This window comes from Dichotomopilus funicola (assembly GCF_033296635.1).
Source record: "Dichotomopilus funicola strain CBS 141.50 unplaced genomic scaffold C8A04scaffold_4, whole genome shotgun sequence".
NCBI classification, from domain to species: Eukaryota; Fungi; Ascomycota; class Sordariomycetes; order Sordariales; family Chaetomiaceae; genus Dichotomopilus; species Dichotomopilus funicola.
Genome location: NW_026944025.1, coordinates 450,809 through 472,253, shown reverse-complemented (window position 1 = coordinate 472,253; position 21,445 = coordinate 450,809). Strand labels below are relative to the sequence as shown.

The 21,445-nt window shown below is 53.5% G+C and overlaps 7 protein-coding genes across 7 annotated transcripts in view; 3 read left to right on the top strand and 4 right to left on the bottom strand.

Moving 5' to 3' along the window:
- Positions 1-682, top strand: part of C8A04DRAFT_24984 (uncharacterized protein) — a gene marked incomplete at both ends in the record, with an annotated part of 3,933 nt that extends 3,251 nt beyond the window's left edge. The window contains one exon of the mRNA XM_062779386.1: positions 33-682. Within this exon, the coding sequence (XP_062640557.1) occupies positions 33-682 (650 nt within the window). The remainder of the gene's footprint in view (positions 1-32) is intronic.
- Positions 683-1,005: 323 nt separating this feature from the next.
- On the bottom strand, positions 1,006-1,704 carry C8A04DRAFT_24983 (uncharacterized protein; the record flags this gene model as incomplete). The annotated part of the gene is made up of 3 exons (XM_062779385.1): positions 1,006-1,128; positions 1,241-1,320; positions 1,365-1,704. 3 exons carry the CDS (start codon positions 1,702-1,704, stop codon positions 1,006-1,008), a joined length of 543 nt encoding a protein of 180 aa, XP_062640556.1.
- Positions 1,705-2,944: 1,240 nt separating this feature from the next.
- Positions 2,945-5,265, bottom strand: C8A04DRAFT_9192 (uncharacterized protein; the record flags this gene model as incomplete). The annotated part of the gene is made up of 5 exons (XM_062785392.1): positions 2,945-3,029; positions 3,123-4,243; positions 4,303-4,679; positions 4,736-4,896; positions 4,961-5,265. The coding sequence occupies 5 exons, from the start codon at positions 5,263-5,265 to the stop codon at positions 2,945-2,947; spliced, it is 2,049 nt and encodes a 682-aa protein (XP_062640555.1).
- Positions 5,266-8,612: 3,347 nt separating this feature from the next.
- On the bottom strand, positions 8,613-8,898 carry C8A04DRAFT_24981 (glucose-repressible protein Grg1; the record flags this gene model as incomplete). Its single annotated transcript, XM_062779384.1, has 2 exons — positions 8,613-8,706; positions 8,777-8,898. 2 exons carry the CDS (start codon positions 8,896-8,898, stop codon positions 8,613-8,615), a joined length of 216 nt encoding a protein of 71 aa, XP_062640554.1.
- Positions 8,899-11,255: 2,357 nt separating this feature from the next.
- On the top strand, positions 11,256-12,410 carry C8A04DRAFT_24980 (uncharacterized protein; the record flags this gene model as incomplete). Its single annotated transcript, XM_062779383.1, has 1 exon — positions 11,256-12,410. The coding sequence occupies one exon, from the start codon at positions 11,256-11,258 to the stop codon at positions 12,408-12,410; it is 1,155 nt and encodes a 384-aa protein (XP_062640553.1).
- A 1,921-nt stretch (positions 12,411-14,331) lies between these two features.
- On the top strand, positions 14,332-15,641 carry C8A04DRAFT_24979 (protein psi1; the record flags this gene model as incomplete). The annotated part of the gene is made up of 3 exons (XM_062779382.1): positions 14,332-14,411; positions 14,557-15,274; positions 15,348-15,641. The coding sequence occupies 3 exons, from the start codon at positions 14,332-14,334 to the stop codon at positions 15,639-15,641; spliced, it is 1,092 nt and encodes a 363-aa protein (XP_062640552.1).
- A 2,243-nt stretch (positions 15,642-17,884) lies between these two features.
- On the bottom strand, positions 17,885-20,021 carry C8A04DRAFT_9287 (uncharacterized protein; the record flags this gene model as incomplete). The annotated part of the gene is made up of 2 exons (XM_062785430.1): positions 17,885-19,855; positions 19,929-20,021. 2 exons carry the CDS (start codon positions 20,019-20,021, stop codon positions 17,885-17,887), a joined length of 2,064 nt encoding a protein of 687 aa, XP_062640551.1.
- Positions 20,022-21,445: the final 1,424 nt, after the last annotated feature.

Sequence of the window (21,445 nt, the reverse complement as noted above, 5' to 3'; positions counted from 1 at the left end):
CCCCCCCCTCCGCCCCGAAGTCGACGAACTAGGCTACCCCATCACGGCCCTCCCGACCGAACCCATAACCGACTTCTCCCGGCGCAACTTCTTCGCCCTCATCAACTACCTGCGCATCATGCAAAAAGTCTGCAAACACCGCGCCCACCGCAATCTCCTAATGGTCCAATACAAATCCTCCAACATCCTCCGCAAATCCCTCAAAGTCCCCCAACACCAACTCCGACTTTACACCCTCAAACTCTTCAAGAACCAGGTCCCCTACACGGGACGCAAATGGCGCCAGTCCAACATGCGCGTTATTACCGCCGTCTACCTCCACTGCCGACCTGAGTTACGGGATGAATGGCTTGTGGGAGCAGCGGTGGAGGATCAGGTTGATGAGGCGCTGCCGTTGGAGCAGGCGCTGAGGAGCTTGACGCATTGGTTTAATTTGAGGCGGTATCCGGAGCAGATGACTGGTGGATATGGAGGTGGGAGTGGGGGCAGTGCGATGTTGATGAGGCAGGCGATGAGGGAGGAACAGCAGGACTTTTTTGTGAGGGAGTTGGAGAAGGCTGATTGGAGTTGGTTGGAGGAGGGGGCGGGTGGACCTGGGGGAGGTATGAATGGGGAAGAGGGTAATAATGGTGGTGGACCGGATTCGCAGGGGATGGGTTGGGATGATGGGAGTTGGGGGTAATTAACGAGGTAGTCAACTGACTGGGTTATGTGTTTATTGTTTTGTTTTCGGGGGTGGGATGACAAGGAGAAGAAGAATGAAGTGCTTGCTGTGTTAGATAATTTACTCAAATGAGAGTATTCCAACCATAACCGCTGTCTTGTTGATCAACAGTGAGTGATGTGCTAGTTGATAAATCACTTAGGATTCATGATCACTACGACGAATATCACAGTTATAATAAGTAGGTATAAATGGAAATGGTGGCGTAGCAGAACAGTGATCCTGAGTATAAGGGTATAGGTAAGTATAGAAAAGATTATAGAAAAGATTATCTCAGGAGTTTAGACCAGCACGCGGCGGTGTGGCGGCCCGGCCCAATCCGCAACGTCCACCTCGGCAACCACACACCCCCGTCTTTGGCTGGCCGACACCGCATCGCTGCTACATTTTGCATAAGCAATACTCTGATAGAAGTCTGAAGGTACGCAGGAGCATAGGATAGGATAGGCATAGAGTCCGGCAGGGGTCTCTGGCGCAGTTATTGCTGTTGTACAAGTCGTACAAAGTTGAACATACAATGTATATGCCTATAATTACAGGCTTAACCGCAGCATCGTCAGAGCGTTGGCGGCGCTTCTCGGTCTCGGTCTCGGTGGCTAGGTTCCGGCTGTTAATTACAACAGTGCTTTTGTGCACCTACCGTCTGTCGTCTTGCCGTTCTGCGAGATGCACGCCGCACACAAGGCCGCAACGCTGCGCACGTTGAAGCTCGTATTGTTGCAGATGCACCGCGCCTCGACGACTTCGTCCGACTCGTCGTTGGCGCTGTTGTCATCATCGTCGGCGGCCCGATGCCGGAGCCGTTCGCGGCGGCGCCTTGTCTCGGTGTCCGGGTCGACGTCGCACGTACTGGTCGGGGTGACCATAGGCCCACATATGACCTGGCATGCGTTGGGGACGTCGCTGGCCTTGAGCTCCTCGGTGTGGGCGAGGGAGACGGCGACGGCTAGGAAGAGGGTCGTGGCTGCTGTGGTATGCATTGTGGCGGAGATAGTGGTATTTTGTGATGAACCTCCGGGAGATGATGAGTTTCGAGTGAGTTGGACGATGATGCTTGCTGCTCCCAACATCGGTAAAGGCGGCGAGGTTAAGCTATGGTTAAATACTATTGAGGGGACTGACGCCCGGAGTCGTCTCTGTTGCTCCTAGGGCCTTGACTTCCAAGCTGGAACGGGGATGAGGTCAAGGCCCCTTCGCGCTGTCTGAGATTCGGATGGGTTCGGTTGCCGCGCTCGGTTGTTGAAGTTGTTGGCGCTTGCCTAGGTACGGAATATATCTTGTTTCACCATCCAGAAATAGAAAGATCCGACTCACGGCAGCCCGACAATCCCTTATTTTAGATCTATCTCTTTCCGTCAGGACGAAGATTGTACAAAACATCTGCCACGCAAGGCGTCTCGGAATCATTCACTAGGTAATACTGCTATATGGCAAGAATAACCGATGGGCGACCTCGTCCCTACCAGATTACCTTAGCCCAGGGTCAGAGCCAAGGTCAACTGCCAAGGGGGCTGGCCCATACATACACTTTAACCTTATTCATACCTCACCGCTCACTGGCAGCTAAAACGCTCTAGGGTAGGTCAAAACATATACTATCTAGACTCAGATTTAAACTAGTAAAATCTACTGGCCTAGTCGAAGTCCCTTCTAATTAGACCTAGAACCCGCCGAAAGATAGCTAGAGGTATTCATCAACGACCCGGCGGACAATTTGGCAGAACATGCTCACGAGAACCACAGGCTAAAGGTTTGGTCGTCGTCGGCATAGGTCTCGGCCTCTTCGGTGCCACCCCAATCAGTGTATATTCCTTCCATATGTATAGCTCATTCCCGCATCATCATACATACATCCACCCCTCCTCGCCTAACATAAGGATGGGAGGGTTTATATTCATAGCTGCCGAAACCTAGATCGGCAAGTCGAAAAAAAAAAGCGTGAAAAAAAATGATAAAACAGCCAAAACAACAACAAAAAGAGCGTCCTACCAGAGACGGTTGCCACACCCTCCTCTTTCGTAAACTCCACTGTAACGCCCCCCAGAATGAAAGTAAGTCAAGGAGAAAGATTGAAAGTATAAATCTGTGGAAGAGAAAAAGGAGGGAGACACCATGGCCAGATACTTGCTGCTGGCACGATATACATGTCCTCTTGTACGGGTATTTCGCTCAACAACAAATGGTGTTGTACTTAGATGAATGTGTATTCAACACGACCGCTCATATCCACGCACCCTTCGCATTCACTTTCGCCGATGACTCTGTATCACCCGTCCCGCGCCGGCGTGGGGGACTGCGTGATGGACTTCGAGAGAGACTCTCTGATCTCTTTACCGGTGATGATGTCTTGGCCAGGGATGATGTCTTTACTGGGGACGTCTTCGCCGCGGACGCCGACTTATTAGCTGCAGCCCCGGACGCCTTGGGTACCGCAAAGCCAACGCCAGTTGGACTGGGCAGCTTCAGCTTGCCAGGCGATATGGGGCTGTAGACTGTCGGACTGAGTGTGGTTGGGTTTTGGGCCGTCTCAGCCTTTGTTGGGTCCGCCTTGACTGGTGATACTTGGCTGTTTATTTTGGGCACGACAGGGACGGCCCTTGGTGTCGGTGGTGCTGGTGTCGGTGTGCTCTGGATCGGGTACTTTGCACGATCCCCTGCCCTGGTGGTCACGGTAGGGGTTCCCGGGCCAACAATACCAGACCGTCCGGGGCTCTGCGTATCTGCCCTGTCCAAGTTAGGACAGTCAATGGTATGGACCACACCGTCGTCCGCCTCGAGTTTTGTTTTCGTTTGTGGGGGTATGGCTTCGACCGACGACAAGCGTAGCCCGATTTGGACTGTGGCTGAAGACACCAGCGAGGAGTCTCGGCGGTGTCGTAGTTTCGCGAGGTTGGCCATGGATGGCGGCGGTTTGAGCGCGTCGGCGGGCGAGTATGTTGTGGATGGTAGCAGGAGGGATGATTTGGGCCCCATTACGGCCCGTGGGAACAACGAGTAGGACCTCTTGCGTGCGTGGGTGGCTGGCGGGGCTCGAGCAGGCTCGGGTGCCTTGGGCATCAGGACGGACGCCACAGCCGACACAAGCCTATGGGATCGGAACGAGTCACGGCTTTGCTCGCCGCCTCTTAGCGAGGCCGATATGCTCCTATTGTCTACTCCATCGTCTTCTCCTTTTCGGGCGGTTATCAAGCTGGCCTCGCTGTCCACCCTGCGGAGACCCCTGGGGGCTGTTGTAGAATTCAATGTGGTGTTGCTAAAGCTGTCGTCGTCATCGCCGCTGTCGTTGGGCTCGTGATGTGTCATTTTGTGCCGTGCTCTCCTGTTCTCGTACTCTCCGGCCTTATCTGTCGGGCCAATGGTTGACGTCGCGCTCGACTTGAGGAACAGGTAAAGTCCTCCGTTCATGAGACCCGAGACATTCGCCACGACGGCGGCCACCATTCCCAATGTCATTGCGTTGTTGCGCTGTCCTCTTTCGTTGGCGAACCCCTGGACGAAGAAGAACGGGATCATAAATGACTGGGGAAGTGTTAGCAATCGCACATAATGATGACCGCAACAGATCTACCGGAGCATACGTTTGAAATACCCGCGAGCGCAAGGTAGTACACCATCCTGGAAGCAGCAACCCGAGCGGTTACCTCGACTTTGAGACTCCGATGTAGTCGGATAAAGATTGCCACAGCAGCGCTGAGATTAATGGTCGCAATCGCAACCAAGAGGCCGAAGCAGAGGACGGCGTAGTGCTTAACAAACCAAAATAGCGATGAAAAACAGAAGTTTGGGGTTTGGTCAAAGTCGGCGACTAAGAAGTTGGCGAGAGTGAGCATGCCGATGAGTGAAAGGCATATCGAAACGTTGAATTTTCCCCTCGGGGCGAAGGGTTTCTTCTTGAGGCCCCGGATCGCGACTTCGACTCCCAGCACGAGATGTGTATAAGGGGCGATGAACACGGCTAAATGCGTTAGCTTCAGAGATCTCCAATTTACCAGCCCTTCCGTTACTACCTACCAGGCAGCATAATCTGTGCTATCCACGTGCACCCAGTACCAAAAAAGTCGTCCAGGCCGGTAGACTGAACGGAAGCAAAAATAACGCTCTGGATAAGGATCCCGAACGACAGAATCAGAGGATAGACTTCGGCTTCGGGGATGAAGATAAAACCATGGCGCCTATACACTAGTTAACAATATGCCGCACACCTCGTGAGTGACCATGTGCTGGCGAGGCACGTACCAAAACCTGAAGTTCTTATCGTTTCTCTTCTTCCTGAAATAAGAATCAATCAAGATACCTAGGGCAGTGGCAAGGGCAGCTATCGCGTTGAAAACGGCCAAGATGATGGTCGAGGTCCTGATCGATTTCGCGGCCGAGAACTTGAGATCGTTAAAGAACATCTGCTGGGCGGCAAACTGAGTCCGGTTGAAAGCAGCCCTCGACCTGTTGAAGTCTCCTTGCGGCCGCCCGAACCACATGTTGTCGTCCCGCGACTCCAACCCTCCGAGGCTCCCCGTAACCCCGGTGTACGGATATGGCGACATGATGGGCGTCGAGTTGGTATGCGATAGCGGGAGGCCGGTGATGGCGCTTTCTCGCAACTATGCTGTCGTTAAGTCATCTAAACCACGTCGTCGATCTCGCAAGCACGTCGTCGTCCGATGGGTGAAGGAGAGAAAGGATAGAGGTTCCAACCTTCAGACGACGGAGGAGTGCCGGGCGGAATAATGGTATCTCCCTCGGGAGCTCCGCCGTGCCCATGCCCTGGCTAGCGAACAGGGGTTGGCACACGCTGAGCACAACCACGGACTAGACGAAACAGCCCGAGCGGCCCACCACACGATTCTCGCTTTCCGTGAAGGTTGAAAACAGGGGCCAAGGGGCGAATTAGTGCGGGGAGGACGGGAAGCATGTGACCCTTGCGGGCTCTAGGCTCTGGGCCCTGGGCTCGGCCAGAGCGGACGGGTGCCGTTGAGCGTGCATGAAGCTCAGGACGGGCATGTCGAAAACAGCCCGGTCAACGTGGAGGAAGAAAAGCTCGGGACATACCAATGGTGGTTCGACATGCATCATAGACATGCGCCATTCGTCCCGCTGTGGCGGTTCTGTCCCGTCGTCCACCTAGTCTCGGCTGTCCCGAGCTTTCTTGCCCAGCTTAAGCATTCTTCCCGGCCGTGCGGCTGGTACGTGAAGGATCAAGTTGTTGACTGACCCGTGGAATGGGCGTTGGGCATGCTGATACGAGCCCGGTGAACAACACAGGTTTCAATCAAAAGCTTCGGCTCCCTCCGCTCTAGAGACTTTCCACCAGTGGGTAGCTTGATGCCACCATCATGGAGCCCAGAGTACTAAAGCAGTACGGCCGTGTCAAGGTCAAGGAGGGGCAGAAAAGAGGGACTAGTGGTCTGACCAGAATGTCGCTGAGAGCGTGGAAAGATGGGAAACGATGGTGCAAAGCGATCAGTCTGTGCAGACTCTGTTCGCCCCTTCCAAGGCGCGGCAGGGGTGTCGTGTCCCGGCATCCAAAGGAAAGAGGCCGATCCGGCATCAGGATCAGGCGAGGAAGCTACGACGCCCAGGTCGAACGATAACCTATCGCCAGGGGGGCAAAGCTCAACAAGCTCGAAGCACCCGACATTTGGCAAGGCAGGCTCGAGGCATGAGCTGCACCGTGCGGTTGAAGCATACCTGTGACAAGCCCCATGTTTCGGCTTCCTGCAGGTACCACGCCTGGCCCGAGCTTCCTCCCGGTGGAGTCACACTAACACGACAGAATGCCAAGCCTCCGAGCTCTCGGCAGGGGTGTACCCTGGTCATGTCTCAGACATCCAACTTTGCTTCCACTTCACCTCAACCTCAACAGCTGCCAAGCGAACACTTCTGCTCACATCGAGGGTGCGAAGACGCTCTTTCGGGAATTACCCACACTAACTACGCCAAGTATCGTTGAGCTCGGCCCAGGCTGAGCTTCGCCACCCCCGCAGGCTAGGAAATCTTCGATCAAAGCGGACGGGAAGAAACGGACGACGCATTGGAAGAATTGACAAATCTTTCCGCCCTAGGAATGCTCAAGAAATGCGCTTGAAGGTGGCGATAGGCTGGCACTACGCATAAGCTCTTAGCCAACCCATCACATCAGCTCCTTGGGATGAAGATGTCTTGATCTCGAAAACCCACCGACAGAGCCACACAGCAAATTCTATCCTCCTTGAGCCTCCCGCCTCCTCACAAGCTCGATACCACTTACACCCACCAGAGTCCTTCAAAGAAGAAAAGCAAGATCCATACCATGCTTAACAACCCCTGCCGCGCCCTCCCTCTGGAAACCAATCGTCCCGTCGCACGGATACCTCACCGGTGTCGTCTCGACAACGGGTAGCCACTCGGATGACTTGTTTCCTTCCCTCATCATCGTCCCGGGTGACAGGGTCGTGTGTCAAAAGTTTCCGGAAGCCCCCTTCTCCATGGCGAGGACGGCAGGGGCCAGACCCATGTCAATGGCTAAGCTTACTCAGAGGAATACAATCACCTATTCATTGACTCACGTCAGTCAGTGACGTTGGAAGCAGAATAGCGTCGCTTTGATGAGGCACATTCTAGACTGACTCTATTCCCTAATCCCGTAGAAAACGTTCTCAAAAGCAGTCAACCCAACTATTGACAAGCCACTTCCACGTCATCGCGAACGGGAGCCGACCAGAGAGGCAAGGTTTCAACACCTAAGGCTCCCACGTGGCGTGCCCTCCTTGCATAACTCCCAGCCCTCACAACCAATAACCACACCTAGCCACACTCAGAAGACAGGGACGCAGAGTCCCTTGCATTGCTAGGCAATATCGACAGGGCTCATTTCCCCCCTTCCCCGCCTTCAACAATTCACGAGCCACTAACCTAATCACTCTTATCCAATCACCCTCTCGTCGGCCAGAAAGGGACCTGCTCTCAAGCGAGACTAGGCACGCCCGCCAAGGCAAGCAACAAAACCTGGAAGCCGATCTTTCCGAAATTGAGGGGATTGATATCACACTTTATCACACAGCAGAGAGGCGAAGGTTGACTAACTAACGGAACTTTGGCCGGATGGATAAATTTCCGCGAAGGGCCCAGACCGGTCGGTCTACCTCTGGGGCGACCAACTTAGGTAGTTGACTGGAGTTGTCAAGCCACGTCGTCCCTTAGAGAGATGTAGTTCAGTTTTCTTGCGTTACCGTGATACTAGTACTCTTTTCGTTTTTCCGTGGGTCTGTGCTGTGAACCACGCATGTATGTATGCCTACATAGCAGCTGCATGGTACCTAGATGCTGCAAGACGGATATGTATGTGTGGGTAAAGGGAACGGCCCGTTGGCACTTCCCGTATGGCTTATCACCTCCAATCTATTAACTGGCTCAAAAGAAGAACATCCTCCCCTAAAAGGGGGCCAAAATATTTAATGCTTAGAGACGAGGGTGTCAGTAATTCCCGAATCGTATACCAACCTGTTAGGTCCCTTTAACTTGCTTCACTCCTCCGGTAAGATATGTGTAAGATATGGGAGTTGGGTCTGCGTGTCAAGTTGAATGATGGCCAATCACAGGTATGGAGAGACAGACAAGTCACAAGGACAGTCACAGGGAGGAACGGCATAATCGTGACAACAATGGGTTGATTTAATCTAGCTAAGAAAGCCAGCAAAGGGGGTATTTGTAAAAGATTGCGATCCTCCTGATAACACCGAAGAATCAAGGAAAAATGGCAAAGACCCTAATGTTGTTTCTTCAGAGGAAAAAAGCCTTGTCTCCCAAACCCCTCTTCATCCCGTAAAGCCCTCATAGCCGAATCATGATCGAGGTATGTTGGTGAGGGGAAAAAAGCGGTCAGGTTTGTTGGTTGGTTTAGGTGTTGATTGGCTTAGTGGGTGGCAGCCTGCTTGTTGGCCTCGGCCGAAGCGTCGTGCTTGTGCTCCTTGGCCTTGTCGGAGAGGGCATCACCGGCAGCCTCGACACTGTTGTGTTGTTAGCATTTGGTTCTGTTCTGGGTCGTACTTTGGTGTGAAGTGGGAAGATTAAGCTTACCGAGTGCCGATGCTGGCGTTGTTGTCCTTGGCAATGTCCTTGTTGGCCTCCTTGGAGACACCGCTGGTGGCGCTCTGGACCTTGTCCGAGACGTAGTTGCCGGCCTGCTTGATGGTATCCATGGTGATTGATGTGGGTGGTGATTGAAAGTTGTTTTGAGTTGTGTGTGTCTTTGGAATTGTGTGTGTTTGTGGATGATGATGAGAAAAGGAGAAGGCCTGGGAAGTGGGAGGAGCGGGGTCTTTTATAGACAATCGACGGTGGTCTGGCTCATCTGGCTTGCGTGTACATACAAGGTTCGTATAGCAAGGAGTCAACACGGTGGAAGGAACAATGGGCAAACAGAGGGGACCCCACGCAAGGTGTGACGTCAATCGATCAGTCACAAGGTCCGCTTTGGCAACGGCAAGGACGGCCAAGAGCTGTCTTTGCGGGACAAAGGCCCAGACCAGACGGCGGAAAGGCCGAGGTCGTCCATAGGCGGGTTGGCGGGCACGGTGGGGTCTTTCAGTTGTTGTGTTGAAGCTGCATCCGCTGCGAGCGTCACGCCATGTGTGTTGATGGAGTTCTGGTAACTGGTAACTTCCCTGCCTGCTTCTCTTGGCTCTCACATAATGTACACTAGGAAATTTCCCTGTTTCCAATAGTGATCGAATCCGAAAGATACATACTACGCATAGCTGTTGCTTTGCCACATCTTGGAGCATCGGCATGAAGTTCTTGCTCTTTCTTGTTCACGAACGTTCGAAAAAGTGGGTCTACAATGCTCATGAGTCGGGGAAAAAACTCCGGCATGTGGGGTGGCGGCCCCAGAAAATGATGGCATGTGGGGCCCAGCCAGGCAACTGGTCTTTCCGATTGGCTAAACCAAAATCAAGGCCATGGAATGACGCAATTGACTTTTTGTTCCTCGATCTCGATTCCGTGAGGCGCAGCTCGGCCGTTAGCTTGCCGATGTATCTCCGCCGGTTTCGATTGGATGCGATGGTAAACCTGGAAACCACCAGTTGTTCACGGGCAAGGGGTACGTAACCGCCGTCCGGCTCTTGGATGATATTGCCGTTTTTGGAAGCAGCATCGCGCGGGCTAGTGAGGCTGCGGCAGGAAGGAAGGGTCCCGAGCACAGGCATGATACGACGCGAGGACGCCATCGACGCAACGGGCCGGGGCGCTTTCGATGATGGCAGGAGATGGAGAGATGCTCAGATCGTAAAGTCCGGCTTTCCGTTGGTTGCCGCCGAGGCATGATGTACACCACGGAGGCAATGGAACATCCTCGGCCAAAGCTCAACGCGCGTCATCTTGCTTCTGATGCTCACCGAAGATCTAGCAGGTTGTGAAGAGATCACAAATGCCACAGTTACGGCCCAGGCTGCCGGCCCAAGCCCTTGGTACCCAAATGACCGGTCCCGTGTGATCGGTGTCTGCCTCGACGTGGTACAGGGCCAACACTGGAGATTGGCTATCATACCATTTCCATCAGGTTGACAAACTGATTATTCTACAATAGATAAACAGGCGACGCGTTTTTGTGGAAGGGAAGCTACGATATATCCATATATCGGTCATTATCATCATCGTACGGCAATCACCACGTGCTTCCCGATTGTTTCATCCCATGCCGCTGAAGTGCCACCGAGTCGTAATCCTCGTGGCCCTCAAGGCCCTGTACCTGGATGGGACTGACCTTAACCACGGTCGTGGATCCGAGGGTGTCACCCAGAAGGTTTAACAGTTCTTAGAAAGTGTCAGCCTGGCTTCCGTGATCCTCAGCTTGGGGGCACGAGACCCGCGGTGGAACGTGATCGGAGATTAACATTGGTGTGTTCATTGGAGGTTTGTCAACCGTTAGTCCCTTTTGGCTGGTTGAAGGTGAATTTGGTAGGACAGCGAGAGGAAGAGGAATGATATGAAACAGGTCGTAAGGTTACCTCACAAACCACTTTAAGCCGCACAGGGTGCCAAGTTGGAAAACTTGACATGTGCTTTCGTTCCGTGGATGATGTCTCCTGACTTACAACCCTAACCCTGATAGCACTCATGCTCGCCGATGACATGCATTTCGGGTCTCTCCTGCCTTAAACAACAAATATGTGGTAAAGTTTATTGTGCTGTATCATTTTGTGTTATGAGTTTCCGGTACTGAACCAACAAATTCCGGTCCACTAGCCCACAAATTTGAGTGAACGGCGGAGACTAGCGTAACTACCTAGGTACCTAAGGTAGTGTACATTTCCGACTATCTCCCAGTTTCGAGGCTGATGATGCTGGCGTGTGCAGTGCGTTGACCTCCGTAGAACATTATTATCGAGAGTGCTGACCCTTTTTATGGGTGCGTTAGAATCGTGCTACCCTGAGTCCCAAGTCACTTAACCGTTTCTAAATTTACGAAGGCGTCGGGTCCGGGCGCTTTACCGGACAGACTCTGCACACTAACAATTCACCGGCAAGAACACTTATGCATCAAGGAGGGCAAAACATGGACACATCCGCCACTGAAGGCCTCCGTAATATACTCACCGCCTTCTCCGAGCAATGGACGCTCTCCGCAACAGCCGCCAGCGGTACTGGCAAGGCATTGTTGCTCAACGCGACCGCGTTGTTGGGCCTCCTATCTTCTATTACGCCTAGCACAAAATACCCCCATAATCCACCAGAAGCTCAAAGGAATGCAAACATCACCATCCATCAACCCAACACCCCCCTCGCACCCTCCCCACTCCCACCCCCCGGCCCATCCTCCCAAAGTGAGGAAATCATCCGCCAGTTCATCGAGTTAGACCGGTCAACAAAGTGGCGTCTAGCGGACAAGATCCCATTCTCCGGTGACTGCCACGAACCCGAGGGCATCGTCCGCCTGAGCAACGAGGGGCCGGCACAAGACGACCGGTATTTCGTATCAGCCGGGGAATGGACCGTCCCCCAGTCCCCCGACAAAAACGGCGAAGGCTTCGCACACCTCCTCGTCTTCGACGGCACCGGCCGCCAACTCGCCGACGCCGTCCTCACCGCCCCCGGCGCAGCCGAGTACCACGGCGGCGGGCTCGACTACGATGGGACACACCTCTGGGTGACGCTGGCTGAGTACCGGCCGGTCAACGCAACTGCCACGCTGGTACGCTTGCGGCCTGATAAACTGTGCCCGGAGCCGGTGCTGCGTATTGCTGATCATATGGGTGCTGTGGTGCATGATATTGCCGCGGGGGATGTGCTGACGCTGAATTGGGGGGCGCGGAGTGCGTCGTTGTGGAATTTGCGCCATAGTCCGGTGCCGTTGCCTGGGTTTACACCGCCGCGAGCGGTGGTGAAGAATCCGAGTCATTATACGGATTATCAGGATTGTAAGTTTCTGGGTCGCCCGCAGCGGTATGGGTTTCGGTCTGTCATGCTGTGTGCGGGTATTACGGGGGGCGTGTATGGTGCAAATACGAGTATTGGTGGTGTGGCACTGGTGGATATGCAGACGATGGTGCCGCTGTATGAGTTGCCGTTGAGTATGGTATCGGATGGGGGGAACTTGGTGACTAAGAACCCGATGGATGCGGCTATTGTGGATGGCAAGCTGCGGTTCTTTTTCCTGCCAGATGAACACAACTCGACGTTGTATGTCTATGAGCCGGAAGGGCCCGGCTGAACGCTGAAGTAGAGTGTCACTCCTCCCGCTCACACACAGCTCCGGTTGAATCTTGGCTCGAGGAGAAATCATTGCCTATTATCTTGTGTTAAGCACCTTATTTTTTTGACCTGAGCAGGCTCCGGGCCGGAGGTTCCGACCTCAACTCGGTATCCGGGATTGGATTCCTAGTGTTGTGTTGAAAGGGGGCTTAGTATAGGAGCTCAGCTACTACACGGGCGTATAGAAGAAGGCTCTCTTTCGGATGCTAGAACAATCTACTTAACGCCAAATGAGTCTGGTGATTTCCGGCAGTGCCTGTTTTTGTCTCTGCGACGTAATGGTGGCTCGAGATCGGCTGGCTGGTAGCATCTTCTCATCACAATATTAGACCATCTCGACCCCATAAGGTAACCCAATGGGTGGGTGGCTCCTCAATAGGTATGGGTGGGTAATACCCAACCCATATGGGCTATGGGTAGGAGATATGGGTAGGAACCCATTTTATGGGTTCGGATTGGGTTGGACCCATCATGCCCAGATGGTGTTGATTTGGCTAGGTTAGATGATTACCCAGATGGTTACTCGTTGTAAAACTCGAGGTTTTCTGCTTCGCCCCCTAATCCCCATCTCTGTGGCGCGAAGGGAGGCCGCATGAGGTGTCTTGACGTCCTTACGTTTGGCGAACGTAGTCATTTGAGATTAATTGATGTTTTTCTGGTGTTTTCCTCCCTTGATTGCCCAGCTTGATAGTATCTTCTTACTGTGGTGATGAGGTTCGATAGAGTAAGCCTCAAGAGTCACGGCCGAAGCCCCGGTTTTGGCCATCCAAGCGGAGTAGGAATCCAGCGATTCCACGAGATAAATTTCCTGCAGCTAATTCTTTGTACTTTTCTTTCCTTTATTTCAATTTTAGCATATACGAAGAACTTTCATGTGGTGATGTGGTAACTCGGCGAGCTCAGGTCCTCACCAACGATATTTGAGGGTTAGGGTTGGTCACGTGAACTTCAATGAGCGCGCCCGACGTGCACGGACCATCCCCCACTTTTCAACGAGGCTTGGCCTCGCCGCGGGGTAAAGGAACGAGGGGACAAAACGAAGTGGGAAAACTGTCTTTGTCTCGACTCACGAAAACAATATCTTTCTTGGGGCGTTCTCGAACCGGATGAAGTATCTAAACATAGATCCCATCTGAAAGACTGAAGTTATAGAAGGGAAGAGGGGACCTCAACTAAAAGAGAGGCGGGTACCCCAGGATCCCAGCCCCTCGTTCTCAGGGTCTTGTTCTCAGGGTTTGCTCGAGTTTGAAAAGACCACTGCGTCATCAGCTCATCGCGAATCTTCCACAAACGCCCAGTACAAGTGAGGCATGTCCAAGCGGCCTCCCTATCTGCCAAGGCCCCCCATCGTCCCCAGAGCCTCGTCTTTCAACTCAACACCGCCCTAGTGAGAGGTTCATCGAATGAACCCAATCTCCCGATCCTCGCTTTTCTTCCGTACCTGAGCAGCCCAAAGCTCGACCCCGCTGGCAACCCGAACCCCGCGGAACCCCCACGAAAGCTCCAGGTGCTTCGCTTCTTGTCTCTGCCGTACGGTCCTGGCGATTCGCCAGTAACGCCGTGCATCGCAGCGTTAAACTGGAACGAGCGACACGCAGGCGCTCGATCGTCTCTCCACACCTCGCAGCTTCCAATTCGACGTCGCATTTGCCCACCTGCATTCAGGTCGCAGGACAACTCACTCCGCACACACACGACCTCCAACGTCGAGCCTCGACCTCTTCTCTTCTTTACTCTTTTGCTTCCTTCCCGGTCAGACACCCATCGAATCATCCATCCGCCATCAACAACACAACACCACGCCGTGCATCAGCTTTGACAGCCGATAATACAACACACAATCTACTTTTCTCTAGTACCGCCGACAGCAATCGCCCAGCATGGTCAAAGAGACCAAACTCTACGACCAGCTGAACATCAGCCCAAGTGCTAGCCAGGACGAAGTCAAAAAAGCATACAGGTACGTTGGTCCCATCAGCTATCATCATGCTAGATGTGGGCTGCGGGGTGTTTCAGCCTCGTCCCCCCTTTACAAACATCCATCGCGACTTCATCACGGCCCCTCACTACCTCTTAACCCCGACCCCACTGCTGACCCCCCGCAGGAAAGCCGCCCTAAAATGGCACCCCGACAAGAACAAGGACAACCCGGACGCCGCCGAGAAGTTTAAAGAGTGCTCGCAAGCTTACGAAATCCTGTCCGACCCAGCACAACGCAAGTCCTATGACCAGTACGGTCTCGAGTACATCCTACGTGGTGGTGTACCGCAACCAGAAAGTAGCTCTGCCGGCGGGGCGCACCCGTTCGCCAGCACTGGCGGCGGCGGCATCCCAGAGGGTTTCCAAAGCTTTTTCTCCAACGCCGGGGGCGCCCCCGGCGGCCAGGGCTCCCGCTTCTCGTATAACTTCCACTTCACCGACCCCAACGACTTGTACAACAACACTTTCCACGACAGTGGTTTGGGCAGCGATTTCTTCGACGATATGCTCAACGGCGCGCGGTCTTCAACCTCGTCGTCCGGCGCCCGACGCATGCGGAACTCGTTTGGCGAGCACGGAATGCCCCGCCGCGCTCCGACCCCCGAAGTCACCACCGTCGAGCGCCCTTTACCGTTGTCGCTTGAGGATCTCTTCATGGGTGTCACTAAGAAGATGAAGATCAAGCGCAAGATGTTCGATGACACCGGTCGGCGCACTACTACCGACACTGTGCTGGAGGTGCCTATCAAGCCAGGTCTCAAGAAGGGCAGTAAGATCCGCTTCAAGGGAGTGGGAGACCAGGAGGAAGGTGGCCAGCAAGATCTTGTTTTTGTCGTAGAAGAGGTGAGCCCATTAACACACCAATATCCTCCTCCTCTGCCTTGCTTCATTTTACTCACATATTTCCGAAATACAGAAACCACATGCTCTTTTCTCGCGCGAAGGCGACGACCTGATCCACACCGTTGAGCTCGACTTGAAAGAAGCCCTCACAGGCTGGAAACGCACAGTCGCCACTATTGACGGACATCAACTCAATCTCGACAAAGCCGGCCCAACGCAACCCGGTTCCTTCGAGGAGTTCCCAAGTCTGGGCATGCCCATGTCGAAAAAGCCCGGCTCACGCGGAAAGTTTATCATCAAGTACAACGTTCGCTTTCCCATGATGCTGAGCCCGACTCAAAAGGAACAGCTGAAAGAGATTTTGTGATGGATTATCTATTTTTCAATCACACACACACACACACACACATATCATACCACGTTTACCATACCATGAACGGGCGTTTTGGGCGGTCTCTTTCTTTTGTTTACGTTTCCTTTGTCGTTAGCATGCGATTGTCCTTTATGTCGCAAACAGGCTGGCAGGATGGGAAGGTCAGGTTGACTCGGGTTGGAGCGGCGGATGGAACGGGTTAGGGGAGGTTGGGGTTGGGGGCTCAGGGGTTGTTGGTGAGGGAACATTGGGGGGGGCGGATATCTTTTGCAAGAAACAGACGAAATACTTTTGACAGAAGGCGCCTGGTTTGGATGGATTTGGAGGAGCCGGAGCAGGCGCAGGCGCAGTTTTATCGCTATCTACCTATCTATCGATATGATTCCCTATTTCTCCAAGATTGAACCGTCGTTGGGTATTTGATCCGTTGTGGAAGTCACGTTGAGATTGAGTGATGACTGAAATCCAGAGACGTCCCCAGGAATTATTACTTTAGTTGTAGATACGTCAGATTTTACGGCTTAAATATAGTTGACAAAGTGGCTTATTAGCGGAAATAACTGCACTTCTGTCATGTCAAGAGAGAGGGACACAAGCCGCTGGTGTTTCCCAATGTCAAATGAGTAGGTATAGATGATCATCCTTTCGATGGTACACAAGCTAGTCGAGTAAAACTCAATAATTATCCATTCCTATGTCATTCACACCGTGCTATACTATACATATCGATGAGTCCTGTTCCATGCCTAGCGCTCTTCCCGTTCCCCTCCCCCAGTTGTGCATTCAGCACGTCCCTAACTTCTTGACAAAAGAGCTAGGAAGAGCGACGTTCACGGGGAGTCGTCACATGACGTCTTCATACATCCATCATTTCGGACAGGTCAACTTGATAAACTGATGCAAATGCTTTCATTGATTTGTTCTTTGCCTTGTTTCTCTCCATTACACACTACAGATATCCTGTATCCCATGCATCCCATCCCCTCCTATCCGCCTCCGTATCCTTCGCTTCCCTAGACCATTTCAAGGATTGCTCCCTTAGTCCCCCGCGCCCCCCAAAAAACAAACAATGTATTTATTTCTTCTTCCGCTCAAGGATCCAGTCCTTGGAGTTTTATATAAATCCATACTCGCTCAGGAGTGCCAGACTTCATCCCATCCAACTGGGGAATTGAGAAACAAGTGGAAATGAGATGTATATAGATGAGTGACATGTACCTCGGTGGTGAGGATAAGAGGGAAAGAGGTGATTAGTGACAAGGGGTAGAGAAGGGAAAGAAGGTAAGTGAAACGGGATACCCGTGAGCCGCAACACAGTCTGACAATGGCGAGAGTGAAGAGCGTCGACGGCGTAGCCGTCCGTACTCCTCTATCCATCGATCCATACGTCCGCAGACATACCTCCAGCTGCCATGCATGTAAGGAACCGGGCTAGTGCGACGTAACGCAACGCCACATACACCCCCCTCTGTGACCTGACGGTTCCCAAAGTTCCTTCTCTGCCCGCCTTATCTTTCCGCCGCTTTCCACTCGAGTGTACACAAGAAGGCTACCGCGCATCCTGTGTCGGCCTTTTTATTCCTGTCCTTTTTTTGTCCTCCTCCGGATGCCAGCCCCGTTGAGATACACAATAGGATAGGACAAAAAAGTCAGACACGGGACCGAAACCCGTTGTTTGTCATTGTACAGTACATCCCATGTATGTATGTACCAGATACAACACAACGCCACCTTATCCAACTTTCCTTTCTCGCTGTCTCTTTCTGTTCCTCGTGCCCCACAAAAAGACAAGAATGCAATGTGTAAATAATAAACGACGATAACAAAATGTTGGTTAAAAAGAAGAAGCGAAGTAAGCGTGTTTCCGAGATCCCAGCTCGTTTTTTGTATTTGGAAACTCGCCCAAACCAAGTTGAGGTTCCGTCGAGGAGGGTCCACAACCTGGACGACCGGTCCCACGGGATCCAAGCATCAGCGAGGAGCTACCCAAACGTGCGTAAATTCGTGGTGTCGTCAAGAGTCCCAGGGGTTGTTTTCCCTCTTCTATCCGATATGCAGCGTCCACCAGGATGCCACCCATGCGCAACTCCGCTATATTTTGGGTATACGAAGTCGCTTGAAAACGATCAAAATAGAAAAGAGCAGAAACAAATCCAAGAGGAGACGATTGCCATCAGGGGTATCATTGATGAAGGCAAAAAGAAAAAGAGATCGCTGCGTCAATGGAACGACCAGGACTACCAATTGATCCGAGTAACTTTCGTTTTCAGATCTGGCGTGCCTGTTTTGATGTTCCGCGATCCCAGCTGAATGACGGCGCTGCGCGTTCGAAGGTCGAACTCAACTGCCCTGACCATAACACGCTTCTCTTCGGGGATGGGTATCAGTTTTTGCGGCTGGCCGGAGTGGGAGGAAAAGGACGTGCGCGTGGAGCTAGCGGCGGGCGAAGCGCCATTCTCCCAGTTCCCTTGTTCCAAGTCTGAATGGGCTATGGACTGAGGGGTATCGGCAACGGTTGGTGGCCGAGAATGTGTCTGGACGGGACTAGCGTCTGGTGTTGGAATGGTGTTGCCATAGCCACCCTCAAACAGGTTGACGTCTTCCTCCTCGATCTCGGCAATCCAAGTGCCGATCCGTGCAGTGAGCTCACTATCCCACATACCCTCTCGACGGGCGCTGCTCCGCAGCAGCTGGATGGCCTGCCGGCGGATGTGCGGCTCGCGGCACTTGGTGGCGACCACGTATAGTGGCGGGACAATGCCCAGGTCGGCGCTGAAGCTGGGCTTGATGTGGTGCGCGGCGTACTCGTGGCCGCCAAAGATGTCGGTCCGGCAGTGGTTGCGATGGCGACACAGAGCCGGGTCCGGGCAGCGCTTAGCTGCGGCCCTCCGCTCTTCATCACCGACCACCTCGAGGGCAAGGTCAACTATCCCTTTGAAGAGGTGAGCAAACCCATCGAAATGCATCTCGCTGTCGCTGAAGGTCATGAGGAAAAGGATCTTGCCCATGGTCTGGAACATCTTGAGGACGGCAATGGCGGCCTTCTCCTGGCTACTGACGCCTGGTGCTGTCCTCGACGCCAGAATGTGCTCAAACGCGTCGGACCATGCCTCGATATCTTTCTTAAAAGAGACGCCGTAGTGTTTCAGCGATGTGGGCAGTACGCCCATGATATTAGACTTGGCGTAATTGAACATGATTTCGGTGAAACGGAAGATGCGCTCGCAGAGCTTGTCCCAGGCCAAACGAGCCTCCATGACCGACGTGAAACGTTCGGGAATGGAGTCTTGGCTGATTCCTATCGGGGACCCAGCTTCGGATGTGGGCGATGAGGGATCCAGAGGGGGCTGGTTCGTGGTCAACTGCACAACCCAGGGCTGGGGGAAGTGGAAAGCCATATCGTAGGACTTGGCCTGTATTGCTAGGCGGGTGAACATTTGCGTGAGCTCTTCCTCCACCGGCTCGTCCGACGAAGAAAGAAAGGCCTGCCTCTTTTCAGCACGCAGCTTCTCCAACAGCGCTAGCCCGGTCTGGATCTGACGGATGGCTTGTTTGTGGTCGCCTACAAAGGAGTCGAAGCACGCGAGCAAGACACTTGACATGAGCCGAGTCCGATTCGAAGTAGATGCGGTCGCGCCAGCGTTCGTCAGCGCATTGCAGGCGTGGGAGTACTGCTTGACGGCCATCTCCCAATGACGCATAGCCGAGTCCCCTGGATCACTGTCTGGATGTGGTGAATTTGTGGGTGACTCGTTTGACTTTTCCAACGTCTTGTACAATGCGCCGAGCGCAACTACGGCATGGCGAATAGCGTCCGCGGTATGGCACTCTTGCAAAACACTGCGGGTCCAGAAAGCCGAGTCGAAAAAGCCCGAGAGCTCGTTCGCCGTGTGTTCACGAAACAGGTGGAAGTACTGCCCCTCCTGGTGGCTGAAGGGGAGATCTATCGATGGATGATACACTAAACTCGTGGCGGCGAGGGGCGTAGTGGGTGTAATGAGAGCCCCGGGTGGAGAAGCTCGTCGTTGCATTTTTGCGAGGCGTCTGGGGGGTAGCTGAACGGGTTCGCGGTTGGGTGGCGGTGCGCTCGGGGCCATGGCCACCAGAGGCTTCGGCGCGATCTTAACTTCTTCGCTCGAGCGCGCGCTCCGGGGCGGCGGCGGGTATCCGGTACATTCTTTCTTAGATCGAACGCAATTGGCACATGGCTGCCAGCCAAACCCCCATCGGTCAGTCACTCTTCCAGAACTACCAGAGAGAGAAACAGAGACATGGACCTACTGCTGGCCTTCTTTCATCGCATTTGATCCGCCGCTGTTTACATTGCTGGCATCCCGTTCTAACCTTCACGTGCGACTGACGTACCCCGGGCATAGTGGCGGCCAATAACTATGCGATGGAGTCGCTATCGGCTGGGTTTCACACTGGGTATTTGGTAGAGAGGCGGTCATGAGCTGGAAGGGAGGTTGGTGGTCGGGGACAAGCAGCAGAACAAAAGCTTGTTCTTTGCGGTGCGCGGAGCAGGGGCTCCCCTGGGAGTGTCGCTCGCTTGTTTGCTTTGATCGTTTTTTGTTCGTTTGTTCGACGCGACCTCGGACGGTGGACAGTGCACGGTTCGGCCCGTCGAGCTTGCGCTGGATGTTTCGAGTTTGAATATGGGATGGGAAGCACGCCGTTGGGGGGAGGAGCACCTGGGTCTGGGAGGAAGCCTCGTTTTAGGAAATGTTGCACCCCCGGCTCGGTGGTTGATCGTTTGGGCGGAAGTGAGAAACTTGAATGGCGGAAGCAAGGGTAGGTAAGTCGGAACTTGAAGGGCGAAGCTCGGCGTTCTAAATGTTCACTTCGATCGCTGGCCCACTAGTGTACACACTCCGCGGTCCCCTGATATGGCGGGTGTGGGGCCGTCTGCAGGCGGCCCATCCAGCCCACTCTCCTTGCTGGAGGGTTAATGCTTCGAGTTAGCGCAGGGGGTTATTCGCAAGGCCGTGCGGATAGCTGACGTGCCGCATCGGGGACAACGGGATGAGGGCGCGGCTTTTCAGTGTGAGGATTGCGGATGGGGAGATGAAGCTTTGGCTGAGCCAAAACGATTTCTGCGATACTCGCGTTTCTGATAGACCTGCGTCCTTCGACAAGTAACTATTCGTACTTTCTGATGATAGTTGTACTCTGTAAGGTGGCGGGGGCTTGGAAAAGCGCAAGACCCAAAGACAAAAGCAACAATATCGGAACGTCATTTCACAACCTCTCGTCCAGGGGGTGGTTCCGGACCGTATGGATTGCAACTGATGTTTTCTGTGGTTCCCCAGACTTGCTACGCAATTCTCGGCGACAAGAATTGCGTACCGGGAGCCAGTCAATGGTCTCACTCTTCTTTCCTCCCATTTTCCCTTTCCCTGGCATTTCTCATTTTCCAATTTTTTTTCCCTGTGGCTTGCTGACGCTGCAATCTCTCGGTTGGGAAGGTGCAGCTTTGCAGTTGCAGCCACATTGACCCACCGCTCCATCGCTCCCTCCCCAAGCCGCTGAGGCCGCACGCCAGGAACGACCCGCGTGGAGCTAGTTAGCACCGCCCTGCTGCGTGCACCTCACTGCTTCAATCTTTTCCAAGTTTCTTCCGGTTTGAACGGTACAGACAGTTCGAAGGAACACTTGGGATCCCACATCGATGCATCGCAGTCTCGTCATTGCCCCGGCGAGGATGGAGAAATGGTCTGGAACCTCGTATGCACAGTGTCGCTTGTGGCACGCATTCATCCACCCCACACCATCCACAGTACACTATCGGCAGCGCCATC